Below are 14,216 nucleotides of genomic sequence, written 5' to 3' on the forward strand. Positions count from 1 at the left end.
TAAGAAAATGTCCCAGAATTGAAAGATAGGAGTATTTGGATTGCCTAGAACAATAAATTGAAAAAAGCCTAGACCAAGAAACATAATAAATTTGAGAATAGCAGGGAATAGAAGAGAAACCTTAGAAGTTTCCAGTGAGAAAAAAAAAAAAAAGTTACATAAGAAGAATGGGAATAACAATTGTTTGAGACTTCTCAACAGTAATTTTGATTGCCAGGCAGTGTCTCAAATTCGGAGGAAAAACGATTTGGCTTAGAGTTCTATCCCCAGTTAGGCCATTAATCACATAAAATTATGAATTTTTGGACTTAAAAAAAAGTTCCATGGTAAGGGAAATTGTTCTTGAGCAAACATGAGAAAAACTATGATTTGGAAACAAAAAAGAAGGAAAAAGGGGATTAACATGGGATTTAAGACATTGTAGCTGAAACTACTTGGGAGTATGGGAAATTACAGGACCCCAGCAGAGCTCCAGGTAAAAGACCTGCTAGGCCAGATGGGACACGACAGATTGTTGGTAGTAATCGAGCATTTGGAAAAGTTGTTCATGTGCTAAGAAATCTGTAGAGTCAACTGGAAAAAAAATAGCAATACATAAATAGAAAACAAAGACAATGAATAAAACCAAAACCAAATGGTCATTATTAACTTTGTTATAAAAAAGGAAGCATATCACAATGACTCCATGGCTCATCAATGACCAATTCTGACACAATTTCAGTAATGTAAACTGAGACTTCTCACTTAACAAACAACTGTGATAAAACTGTACTGGGTGAATGGTAACCAGGAGGGCAAGTGGATATGGGTGAATAGCAGATGTAACCCTTCAATTACCATACTACAGAATGAAGAGATAATATCTAGAAGTGATAAATTGAGCATTTGCAGTATAATCACATTATGTAAGAGAATGTAATAACTATCAGAAGAATTAGCTGAAAGAATTAAATAACTGCATCTGGAGATCAGATTCCAGGAGTGGATACAGATGGAGAACAAAAACTGTCTTGTATTGCATATCTATCTTTCTTTTCTTTCTTTTCTCTCTTCCTTCCTTCCTTCCTTTTTTCTTTCTTTCTTTCTCTTTCTTTTCTTTCTTTTCTTTCTTTTTCTTCCTTCCTTCTTCTTCCTTCCGTCCTTCCGTCCTTCCTTCCTTTTCTTTCCCTCTTTTTCTCTTTTCTCTTCTTTCTTTTCTTTTCTTTTTAGTAGGCTCCATGCTAGGCAGTACTTGAACTCACGACCCCCGAGATCAAGGCCTGAGCTGAGATCAAGAGTCGGAAGCTTAACCAAGTGAGCCACCCAGGTGCCCTTGTATTGCTTATGTTTTAGTAATATTTGCTATTTTTAAAAATGTGCATGAAACATAAAATTAACTTACTACTCCCACTCCCTTCAGACACACTGTCATATTCATGATATTGGGAAAGTGGTTATGAATTTACATATTAAAAAGTGGCTCAAAAACTCTGGCTTCCTGGTTGGGGGTTTACACAGTGAAATCCAGAGAGTGAAAGCAGTGACAGCACACGGGTTGTAGCATGGTTCTCTAACTGTGACAGTCTTCAAGTCTGATCAAAGATGGCACCTGGAAGCCAACAACTTCAGTGAAATGTGTCTTTTGAAAGGAGCTTTAATAGAGACCATAAGATTAAAAAAAAAAAAGGCTTATAAAATTCTCCTCAGTCAAATTTGTGGACAATATTTTACTAAATATGTTCCAGATTTTCATACAATTTCAAATGTGGGCATCCAATTCACAATTTGATTTGTACACATTGATAAAAAGTATATGTGTTTTATCTCATCAGTGTTAGTATCATGATAGGACAGAACACCTGTTGCAGTCTTCTGATAAAACTGTCATCACGATGAGTGAATTGTCACACACTGTATGACTAGGTATCAGGCCTCTCTGGAAATGCTTGGAGTTTGGAATATGAAGACATTTTGGGACGTCCGGGTGGCTCAGTCAGTTAAGTGTCTGCCTTCAACTCAGGTCGTGATCCCAGGGTCCTGGGATGGAGCCCCGTATCGGGCTCCCTGCTTGGTGAGCCTGCTTCACCCTCAGCCTCTGCTGCTCCCCCTGCTTGTGCTCTCTCTCTCTCTGACAAATAAACACATAAAATCTTTTAAAAAATAGAATATATAGACATTTTATGGCAAAAAATTTTGAGTTAAAGAAGGTGGCATTTTGATTTGGGCTATGAGGAAGACGATGGCAACACTGGGATATGAAACAAAGGCTGTTTTTAACCAAAAATAAATCAATTTTTAACCAGTTTCTATGAAGACTGGTTCATAACTGTTCCACCAGATCCTGTTACAATATTGTTAATAGGAAAGGTCCATGATAATGAGGAAAAAAAAAAAAAAGACAAGGGCTGACAATCTTTTTTTTTTTTTTTTTTAAATAAGTGTATCTAAAATCAACATGGAAAATAAGGAAAGTGGAGTTGTTACATAAAGAGTTTTGGTTAATTTTTATCATCTGTGGTCCTAGGCATTCTACAGATTCACTTCCATAAACAGTAACTTAAATTCTGCCTTGACTTATGATATACATAGAAAGATAGAGTTTCTATTGCTCTTGTTTGTTTTTCCCAACGTCACTTTAGCCACAGTTATCTCAACATACAGCACCTATTAATGCCTAGTGGTAGCAAAACAAAGTCAAAGTGAAATTATTGTTCAAGGTAATCTTAAAAGTCAAGTTAAATAATAAAAACAGAAAGCCTAATAAATACCATTCTATAAGTCAAATGAACATCTAATTTTAATTAAAATTTCAATGAAAAACCCTGTAAAACCAAGTGGGTCTGAACAAATACATACACCTATACTAAGTCTTTAAGAGGACTCGTTAATTCCAAGCACTGGTTGTAATTTCGTCTCTTAACAAGTTTCCCTTTAGAACTCCAAAAGGCACTTTCAAAAAAAGGTCCCTGAGCCAAAAGGGAAAATTAGCAGATAGTAACAGCTAAAACATGCCTACAGTAATAGCTGACTTCAGGGGCTGTGCTGCATTGACTCCTTTGATTCTTACGACAACACAAGGTAGGCTCTAGGATTACCGTTACTTTACAGAAGAGTAAACTGAAGTGCAACCAAGTTGAGTAACTTGCCCATGGCCAATCACTTCAACACATTTTGGTGTCTCCTTACTGTGGACTTTTTCAGTTCTTAAGAGGCAAACGTTTCCCCTCACACTGTCCTGTTTACCCCCACAGCTCTCCTGGCTCCTTCCCACAGTCTTTAGTAACGAGTCTGTGCTACCCTGGTGACTTAGCAGTTTGCATGTGCTGGTTGATATTTTCATCTGCCTGGTGATACGACCTTATTGTGTAGCCCATTTAGGACGGATGGCCGCAATTTATCAGAGAGTATTAGAGAAGCACTTGAACTCTGGAGCCAGCAGAACTTGGACTGGGCTGCCAGTCCTCGACTGCTTCTGACCTTTAGCTGTGGAGTTTTCAGACAAGTCACTTAGACTTCTGGAACTTCAGTTTCATCATTTATAAATGTAGATGAGAACAAGTGCCCTTATACCCTGTATAAGTGGTAAGGATGGGGGATGACATATGTGGAAGAGCCAAGCTGGAACAGAGTAGAGATTCCAACCGGTGGTCACCTTGAAAGATGTCAGATAATAGTAACCCGAGTGACCTTGTCTAGTGTCTACCATGGCATTTTTAATAGCCTGACTCCGAAATGCTTTTTTGGCTAGCACTACATGTAGTGACTACATGATGATAACTATCAGATTCTTAACAATACTAAAATAAGAACAATCCATAGGTTAGGTTGCTCCAAGTGATAAAGATCTTCTATTTTTTTTTTAGTTTTTTTTTATTATGTTATGTTAATCACTATACATTACATCATTCGTTTTTGATGTAGTGTTCCATGAGTCATTGTTTGTGCATAACACCCAGTGCTCCACGCAGAACATGCCCTCTTTAATACCCATCACCAGGCTAACCCATCCCCCCATCCTCCTCCCCTCTAGAACCCTCAGTTTGTTTCTCAGAGTCCATCGTCTCTCATGGTTCGTCTCCCCCTCTGATTCCCCCCTTCATTCTTCCCCTCCTGCTATCTTCTTCTCCTTCTTTTTTTTTAAACATATATTGTATTATTTGTTTCAGAGGTACAGATCTGTGATTCAACAATCTTGCACAATTCACAGCACTCACCATAGCACATACCCTCCCCAATGTCTATCACCCAAAGTGCTTCTATTTTTATGAGCAACTGTTATTATTAAGCCCATACTATGACTGTTTTCGTAAGGAGCAAAACCACTCCTAGCATTATAGAACTGTATGGAACCTGAAATATCGGTCAACACCGTACTCCTCATTTTGGGGCCGGAGAACTTGGAGCCCAAGGAAGTTTTATGACTTGCCCAATGTGTTAATGTTCTTTAGAGGCACAACCAGAACTGAAACCCAAGTCTCCAAGCTTCCATGCAAAGGTTCTTTTTTATTTCTAAGAAATAGCTAAATAGGTTATATTAAAATTTGAAATTAATAAATTCTATAAATGACTGATAAGGCTGAAGGTAAACACAATGATCTTACCTGTAGGAACCATACATAACTTTCTGGCAGTCAATTAACAAAAATTTCTGTTCCAATTTTCCATGAAATTTTGCTCCTGTTTTGGAAAGATAATCTTGGCCTCTTACTGTCCGCACTCGAATATTCTATAATTACATGTAAATATAAAGTAAAATTATAACTAGAAAAGAGATATTTTGAAAGTGAAATACATGTCAATATAAAATCTTAGTACCAAAAAAGTATACTTGAAATAATCTTTTAAAACACCTAACAGCAACAACAAAAAATGGTAAAAGCAAATTTTAAGACATCACCCAAAAAAAGAAATACTCAAGAAAAACAGTCACTTTAAATATGTATTTTAACATAACATAAATAGGAGGCATTATTTCACAGTTACACAGAACGGTTTCATAAATCACCTAGGGTCCCACTGCAAGAGAGCCTTTCAGGTTATAGTAGCATGATTTCACAATAACTACAATTAAAATCCATGCTCCTTTTTAAGAAGTCAAATGTAACTGAAAACACTATGCCTAATGATTGTGATAAGCAACATCTGCTGAATGAAAGAATCACTCGAGTCACTGGCTTCAAGGGTATTTATGGAGAAACGGAAGCATTTATTATGACTGAGCAAAGTTAACTCAGAAGCTTAAGCGCCCCGTTATCAAGAAAAGCACCTTCTAAACCCATCATGAAGATGTGTGTTTTCAGTCACATTCCAAAAAAGTACAAGGGTACCCTTCTGTGATCAATCATTATACCATCTTAAATATATTTATGCATATATGTATATATTTTTATTTTTGGAGTACTGTAGCTTAACTTGCCTTAAATTCAACTGAAATAAAAATGGTACACAAAATACTTGAAGAAAAAACAAACAAACATGGAATTCTTACCCTGAGTCGTTGAACTTGACAGCCCTGTTTTTCAGTCATATTTAGGAAATGATTAAAGTTGGACTCATCCAGCAGAATGTATACAGATATCCCTCGAGTTGATGCCTCCACTATTTCTTTGAAAATGTCCACATCTGTAAATATATCCATCACTAAAGCAATGACCTATTAAAGATAAAAATGTAAAACAATTATAGATACCCAATAGGGAAAGGTTTAGAAATTGCCTGCTCTCAATAATAATAGGGTAAAATAGAAAATAATCAAATACAGAACACTTATAAATGTATACACAATGTGTGTACAGTCTCCTAAAATAGGAGATACAAAAGTACACTGAAAATAAACAAATGACTACATACAGATTTGCAGAACTAAGTAATTTCATACTGGCTTTAAGTCAAAGGGAATCTGCATTTCAGTAGGATGCTGAGCAAACACGAACCCAAATCATAGTCACATGGATGCAAGTAGGGTAGTGGGAGGAGATGGGTAGACAGAAGGGGGAAACCAGTGTTACAATTTTTTGTGGGAAACATTTCTAGGGAAAAGCAACCTGTCTGAAACTAGCTGTTAGTAATAAATGTTTTGGGGTACTGGGAAAGGGAAAAAAAAAAAACTTATAGAAATAGAAATATAGCTAGGAAGCAACCAAAGCTGAGAAAGGGTACAGACTTGAAGACCAGAAAATTAAATAAATGTGCCTAAAATAAGCTTAGCAGACAAAATAAGCAGAATAAGCAAAAGGCAGAATGATTAAGAAGATAAACACAGAAACTTCCTAAAGAACAGACCCCTAAAATGAAGAGAGTCCAAGTTAACTGTTGGCAACAGAACCATTATTGACTCTGAGAAGCAGTGGAGTGAAATAATGCTGAAAGCAGGGTGAAATCATTCGACTGATCACTTACTATGCGCTAGACAAGAACACAAAATCCCTGCCCTTGGTGAAGATTATACTTTAGGTCAGGGAAGAAACCACAAGCAATAAATACAAGAAATAGATAAATGTGGTAATAAGCTATAAGGTTTTTTTTGCATGCATGAGTAGGGGAGGGGCTAGGGGAGAGAGATAAACGGATTCCTTACTGAGCACGGAGCGTGATGCAGGGCTCAACATCATGACCCAGAGATCATGACCTGAGCCGAAATCAAGAGTTGGATGCTTAACTGACTGAGCCACCCAGGCGCCCCTGTAAGATGAGAAGCTTATTGGGGAAAAAATAGAAAAGAATAAGGGGATCATGAGCCCCCAGAAATTGAGAAGGTAGGATTTGGGACTTTCTAGGTAGGTCTCTTTGAGAAAGTGTCCTTTGAGCAAAGACATAAAAAGGAATTGAGGTAGTCATCAACATGGATACCCTGAGAAATTGTGTTCCAGGCAGGGGATACCAGCAGTGCAAAGGCCCAACATAATGAGTTTGCCTGGCATATTCGAGAGACAGCAAGTCGACAGTGGAAATGACATGAAATCACAACGCCTTGAAGGTATCATAAAGCCTTCAGCCCTCTGTCCTGCATAAGACTGTAAGCTATGAGAAGTTTTTCAGTTGAGGCAATAATATGATCTGATTTATGTTTGAAAGGATTGTTTTGGCTCCTTTGTTGATTCTAAGGGTGGGAATCAAGGTGGAAACAGGCAGCCAGTTAGAACTACTGGAGCAATTTAAGTCAGGAGTGATGGTGGCTAGGAGAAGGGTTAGTCCTGGTCCCAGTCACCAGCAATGATGAAGACAAATGGCCGAATGCTGGATACCTTTGACACAAAAGATTTCTGAAGGGACTGAACCCAGGATGTGAGAGGAAAAGTGGGAAAAGAAGGTGACTCTAAAATTTTTAGCCTCACCAACCTGAAGGACCAAGTTGTCATCAACTGAGATCAGGAAGAATGCAGCGACACTAAATTTTAGGTAGAAGATTAGAAAGGCTAGTTAAGTTTGAGGGGCCAAGTGGAATGCTAAGTAGAGAAGGCTTGGCCAGAGATATCAATTGCGTGTCAGTCGTGTGGAGATGACAGTTAAGTCCAAGTCACCAAGGAAGACTGGATAAAGGGAAGGAGACCAAGGACTGTGCCCTGGGACAAGAGAAGTTACCAGCAAAGGACGCGATAGTTTTAGTGGAGTGGTAAGAGCAAAAGCCTTACTGTAAGGGGTTTAAGAGGCAATGGGAAGACAGATACCGGAAATAGCAGGAATAGGCAACTCTTCTCAAGTAAGTTGGCTATAATAAGAAGCATAGAAATGAAGATGTAGCCATGGGGAAAGCTGGACCAAGCAGAGTTTTACTTTTTTGTTGTTTTAGGGTGACAGAAATAACGGCATGTCTGTATGCTAATGAATGAGTGAAACTGAATGATGTAGGAGATGGTGGGAGGTGGGTGGGGAAGGAAAGAATTTCTGGAGCAGTGTCTTTGAGTAGGAAATAGAAGAGCAAATCTAGTGTAAAAATAAAGTAATGAGAGCACAGAGAATAAAGACCAGGAAAAGATCATCTCTAATATCAAGACAGAAGGCCATGGGTGCAGATGCTGGAGGAAAGGCAGGTGTGGCGGTGGTGCTGGGCAAGTTCTCTTGTGAGTGCTTCAATGTTTTCCATAAACTGGGAAGCAAGGGCTTCAACTGAGAAGACCCTAGATTATGGGAGATGTGTTAGATAGAAGATGACAAAAGGGGTATTAAGGAATCATCTAGGATGGCAGGAAACAGAATGAACTACAGAAATGCAGTAAAATTATAGGGCTGTATTAAGGACTCACTCGATCATAAATTTAAAATGAGAACAGTCAATGTGGTTGTGAGTTATTCTCCAGCTTTAATGAGCTGCTCCAGCATGGAGCAGGCAGAGAGTTTGACTTAACCACGGGTGTAGTTATGGCCATGAGAGTATAATGGAGTGAGAGAAGGAAGCGGAACTGAGGGTGTAGGTAATGTGGAGTGGCTAAAGTGACTGGTCATGGGATTTAAAGTAGACAAAGAGAGGAAAGAGTCATCGATGTGGGAGGCAGTGAAATGAGAGTGGAATCAATGAATTTGTGAAGTCTTGATAGGGTTAAAAAACAAATATTAAGAAATTACTTTTAACTTTTTGACAGTATATAATAAAAGTCTTACCCTTTAAATATACATAATAATATACATATTAATATAATTACAGATGAAATGATAGGTTGCCTTGTATTTAGTTCACATGATAGTCAATGAAACAAAATTGGCAAAACATGAGGGTTCTACGTACTTACTTTCTACTTTTGGAAACTTTCACAGCACAAAGTTTAAAAAATAAATAAATAAAGGAATACTAGATACTAGCAAGTACCAGAGGGAAGTGACAATCAGATGGGGATACCTGAGTTAGGTTCTAGAGGGTCTGCAGTTACCGGCTATGCTGTTATCAAGGATATGACCAGGAGTCAATGGCTGAGGTATATGTAGGACAAGATCATGGGAGGCAAGGGATTGATCTTAGAAGCATCTCTTCATGGATAGCGGAGACGGGAGTAGCACTGGAAAGAGTGATGGAGACCAAGGAACAAAAACTGTCAAGAAATGAGAGGGGATGGAAGAGACACATGGCAACAATAACCAGGAAAATGTAATGAACATAATTGTGACTATGTTAGAAGACGAAGAAAGTCATGGATGATATGTAAACTTGTTTTTATTTACTCTAATGACAGGTTGAAAGAAAAAACTGGACCATACCCAGACTATAGAAGTCGATGACATTCTTCAAACTACCAATGAAACATACTTCAATCAGATTTTTTCTAGGAAGAACAATTTCAATCATTCTAGTAGCTTCACATGACCCTTTTCTTATTTATGAATGGTATGAGGTGCCAGACAGTGAAAAAGATAGTGGTAACAACCTCATGCATGTCTTGTGCATATTCTTTATAAAACTACATATGAGAAAAGACCTTCAAGTCACATCAGAATTATTAATTAATGCATTAACTCTGAAATGACAAGTGGTATGATGATGTAGAACTTTGAGATAAGGAAAAGAAAATGTCTGTATTATAAACTTATTTTACAGAATAACTTCTAAAAATTTAGGTCTGGAGCAGTCTGACACTATTTTTTTTTTAACTAGAAATTTTTTGTTTTAAATAAGAAAACATGTATTGTTTAAGAAATTAATCAGCACATCTAAAGAATTTATCTTTTATTTGCTAGAGTCTCATGTAATAAATTAAGACTTTGGAAATAAACAAAACACATTACCAGGATAAATAAAGGTTTCTGTTTGCAAAAAAGTAATTGAAGTCAGTCAGCCAATGGATGATTCTAGCATACTAAATGTTGAACAAATTACAATCTCTCTTGCATGACAGATAATACAGTGGATCAGGATCCAAGAGACTAGATTATACATCTCTGACAAGCTTATCTGATGTCAACCGAGTCAGGTAGCTTATCAGGACTTCTGGTTTCCTGCATCCTCATGAGGTGGAAAATTATATAACATCTACAGAAAATTTCAGCTGTGCCAAGGAAGGCAAAATAAAATGTAGCACTTTTTTTTTTTTATGGTGGGTTATATTCCTGGAAAGGAATAATAATTACTAAGGAGATATGCCAACCTGATCTGAAAGTATTACAATCCCAAGTAGTTAACTAAATCACACTGTGCTGTAGAAATGACCACAATGACTATCTATAATAAAAGAAAAATTATATACCTAATTAACATAAGGCTTTTCAAAAGGTACATCAATTGATTTTATAAGTCAATAAAGAAACCAGTCACATGAAATGGTATTCATTAAACTATTATGTTATATACCGTTTAAATTCTTATTTTGCTTGTTCATTAATTCCTGTTTTATTCTTGCTTTGTAAATTGAAAAACTAAACAAATAAATGCATTTATCAGCAACATGAGACTTAGAACATTTTTAGAAAGATATCCTGGGTCATTTTTAAGATTTGACTGAAACCTCACTTCTTTTAGTAGTTTCAGAGAACCTGACTCAAGGTCATTGGTTTTCTCTTAGCTTACTCACAGTAGCAAATTCTCCCAAGGTGACCCAGACACTGCAGGTCACACTAAATTAAAATAATATGAATACTGACAATGAATTTCTCATATAAGGCCATTCAGGAGATTATATAATCAGTTGTTAAGTAATATACTGTAATCGTAATTCAGAGAAAGAAAAAAAATGCTCTATATGTGTATGGTTATTAGGGGTGGGTCCAAAGCGGGAGGAAAAAGACTAACAGAGCTTCATGGGTAAGCCTTAAATAATGAGTAAAGATTACTTTTAGCTATCCAAGCTGGAGGACCAGCATTGCAAAGACAAAGAGACAAAGATCAGAATGAAGATGATAGTAATATTTTTAAAAATGTTTATTGAATTAACCTCAAATTAAACACAAAGGTCATTCCTTATGAATATGGAATAGACTTAGGATTTATACAGGTTATGAAAGATCTTGAAAATCTGACACATGTTTAGATTTGATTTGGAGTGCAATATAAAACCTGAAAAAATAAGTATCTGGTCAAAATAGTGTCCTGAGAAAATGAGTATGATAGCAATATTCCTATTGAAAATATCTAAATTCCCCTGAGTGATACTGACTGAAGATTATGAAGCCCCATTATTCTTATTGTAATGTTCATGTTTATAAATGCACTAAAATACCAAAAAAAAAGTGAGGCAGAAACCAGTGAAAAGATGAAAAGAACTGAAAATTGAAGATAGATTTGATAGAAAATGTTTACCACAATGTTAATATTCAATACCTGCATTACCTTAGAAACATGCTTCACAATCTTCAGAATTTTAATTTTGAACCCTACCTTATTTTTCTCATTGTAATCCATTAGGAAAGAAAGCCATTAGCAATATGCTTTTATATGACCTAGATACTTCATGAAATGTAAGTATCCCTTGGGTTAATGTTCTGTAGTCACAGAACTGTCATTATCATCCTCAAAATTGAAAAACTGAATTATACCTTTTATGCTTCAAAATACTAAGCACCATTTGAAAGGGCTCGGACTTCCTTGGTAATTGCCTACATAGATACAGGAGGATTTACTTTTTCCAACAGAAGAAAAGCTAATGAGTTCAAATTTAAAAAAAAAATAAATTAATGGAGTTCTATAATAACTATGTTTTTAGTAAAATTCAACATAGCTAGAAAACTTTGAATTGAGTAATAGAAATCAAGGAAAATGATCACTTAGGGAATATATATTTTTGAGTCTATAAAATCTGTCAAAAGCAATGAGCTAAGTGGATTTCAGAAAAAAGGAGAGGCTGATGTTATGAATAAATGCTTTTGGTCCTTATCCTTCTGCAGCCTAAGGAAAAGTGTTCATTTTGTATAAAATGTTTCATACAATATATTGTGTGCACTATACTATTGTTTAGTATGACAGCTTTACCTTATGAAGACCTTAATTTTTGCAGACATTTAAGCACCTGTACTAACAGTTGTTACCAATATATCATTTGCTTGGTCTATCACAAGTGACCTTGGGGAAGCCGCTGAAACAATTTGGAGTCTCACTGACCTCTGTTATACATTAAATAAACCAGAGAACATCTTGCATTTTATCAAGTTCTAAAACTCTATGTTTCAAGAACTGTTGATTTACTCCCAATTACCCAACATCTGGAGGAATGTTTGGGCTCTGTTATGGCTGTGACATAAATTTGTTGAACTAGTATGTATGTTTGACAGCTCAGAAGAGAAACTGCATAAATTATTTCCTGCATCTTTTACAGTGTACTATATGATCGGTGTTTGGAAATGGAGACTTTGAGAAGTAATTAGGTCATGAGGACAGAGCCCTCATGAATAGGAATAGTGACTTTATAAAAAAAGACCCCAGAGAGCTCTCCTGTACCTTCCACCATGTCAGGACAGCGAGAAGACAGGTGTCTATAAAGCAGGAAGGGAGTTCCAGCAGACTCTGAATCTGCCAGCATCTTGATCTTGGACTCCAGAACTGTGAGAAATAAATGTTTGCTCTTTAAGCTACCAAGCTACTCAGTCTGTGATATTTTTGTTACAGTAGCCCGAATGGACTACGACAACTACAAAAATGGATTATGTTATCTTTATAATTTAATCAAAGCCTTTTATCAGCTCTGTGCAAGGCGGATCTTTGCTTTTTCAAAGATTGATTTTTAAGATTTTATTTATTTGTCAGAGAGAGAGAGAGAGCGAGAGCGAGTACAAGCAGGGGGAGCGGAGGTAGAGAGAGAAGCAAGACTCCCCACTGAGCAGGGAGTCTAACGTGGGGCTCGATCCCAGGACCCTGGGACCATGACCTGAGCCAAAGGCAGACACTTAACCGACTGAGCCACCCAGATATCCCATAAATACTTATTTATTTTAGAGAGAGAGAGAGCACAAGTGAGAGGGGCAGAGAAAGAGGGAGAATCTGAGGCAGGCTCCATGCTCAGCGCGGATCCCAACGTGGGGCTGGATCTCACGACCCTGAGACCATGACCTGAGCCAAAACCAAGAGTCAGACACTTAACCGACTGTGCCACCCAGTGCCCCTCTTTGCTTTTTAAAATAGCTTTTAACCTAATACAGAAAGAGGAAAGGAAGGAAAGGAAGGAAGGAAAGGAAAAGGAAGGGAGGGAGGGAGGGCGGGGAGGGAGAGAGAAGAAAAAGGAAGAAAAAGGAAAGAAGAAAAAGGAGAAAGAAAGAAGAAAGAAAGAAAGAAAGAAAGAGGAAGAAAGAAAAAGAAAGAAAGAAAGAGAAAGAAAGAAAGAAAGAAAGAAAGAAAGAAAGAAAGAAAGAAAGAAAGAAAGAAAGAAAGAAAGAAAGAAAGAAAGAAAAAGAAAGAAAGAAAGAAAGAAAAGAAAGAAGAAAGAAAGGAAGGAAGGAAGGAAGGAAGGAAGGAAGGAAGGAAGGAAGGAAAGAAGAAAGAAAGAAAGAAAGAAAGAAAGAAAGAAAGAAAGAAAGAAAGAAAGAAAGAAAGAAAGAAAGAAAGAAAGAAAGAAAAAGAAAAAGAAAAAGAAAGAAAAGAAAAGAAGGAAGGAAGGAAGGAAGGAAGGAAGAAGAAGGAAGAAAGGAAGGAAGAAAGAAAGAAAGAGAAAGAAAGAAAGAAATGGGAGCAGGCCTAAAAGCCTGAAAGCAACTGCAAAGAAGAGCCATACTCCTTTCACTGATTTCATAGTTCAGTACTTCCCCTAAAGTGACTTTTCCTCAAATCTGGCCCGGTAAGGGTCTTCTAGCATGAGACCCCAAAGCTGAGGTGTCACAGCATCTAGACAGAGGAGTCAGCAGTGGGAAAAATGAGCTCAGGACTTCCCAGCCTCTGTGATCACAGCACAGTCCACCAGACTGCTAAAGCAGGAGCCCTACCAGGAAAGACGCGGAGAGCCTGAATGCAAGGAGGCAGCACGGAAGCCAGTTCTGTTCAACCAGCAACAGTTACCATCCCACTGACTTTGTGCAAAGCCCAACTCAGTGTGTCAAAAGGATGCTCTTTAAAATAAAGATTCGTGCTCTGTCATCATAGCACTAGAAATGCTAGTTTATTCTGCAGCTATGGAAAAATCAGAGTCACATTTTAGTCAAATTCTGGCAACATTTGTAAAAAAAAAAAAAAAAAAAAACAGAAGGAGAAAGTTAAATTTATATATTTATTTAAAAGTAATAACAGACTTTACTAGGAAACTATGAAGCATTCACAATTTCTAAAAGACACAGTACATGTTATATAGCACCCTAATACTTTGAAGTATATAAGTATACAGCAATATAGATAT

General features: G+C 37.0%; 1 protein-coding gene across 3 annotated transcripts in view; it reads right to left on the reverse strand.

The window, feature by feature from the left end:
• FAM83B (family with sequence similarity 83 member B) overlaps positions 1-14,216 on the reverse strand; it is an 83,329-nt gene that overhangs the window by 9,237 nt on the left and 59,876 nt on the right. For all 3 annotated transcript variants that reach the window (XM_027604190.2, XM_027604189.2, XM_027604188.2), the window contains 2 exons: positions 5,468-5,632; positions 4,581-4,705 (listed from right to left, as the gene is read on the reverse strand). In XM_027604190.2, coding sequence (XP_027459991.2) covers positions 4,581-4,705; positions 5,468-5,632 — 290 coding nt within the window. The remainder of the gene's footprint in view (positions 1-4,580; positions 4,706-5,467; positions 5,633-14,216) is intronic.

This window comes from Zalophus californianus, chromosome 7 (assembly GCF_009762305.2).
Source record: "Zalophus californianus isolate mZalCal1 chromosome 7, mZalCal1.pri.v2, whole genome shotgun sequence".
NCBI classification, from domain to species: Eukaryota; Metazoa; Chordata; class Mammalia; order Carnivora; family Otariidae; genus Zalophus; species Zalophus californianus.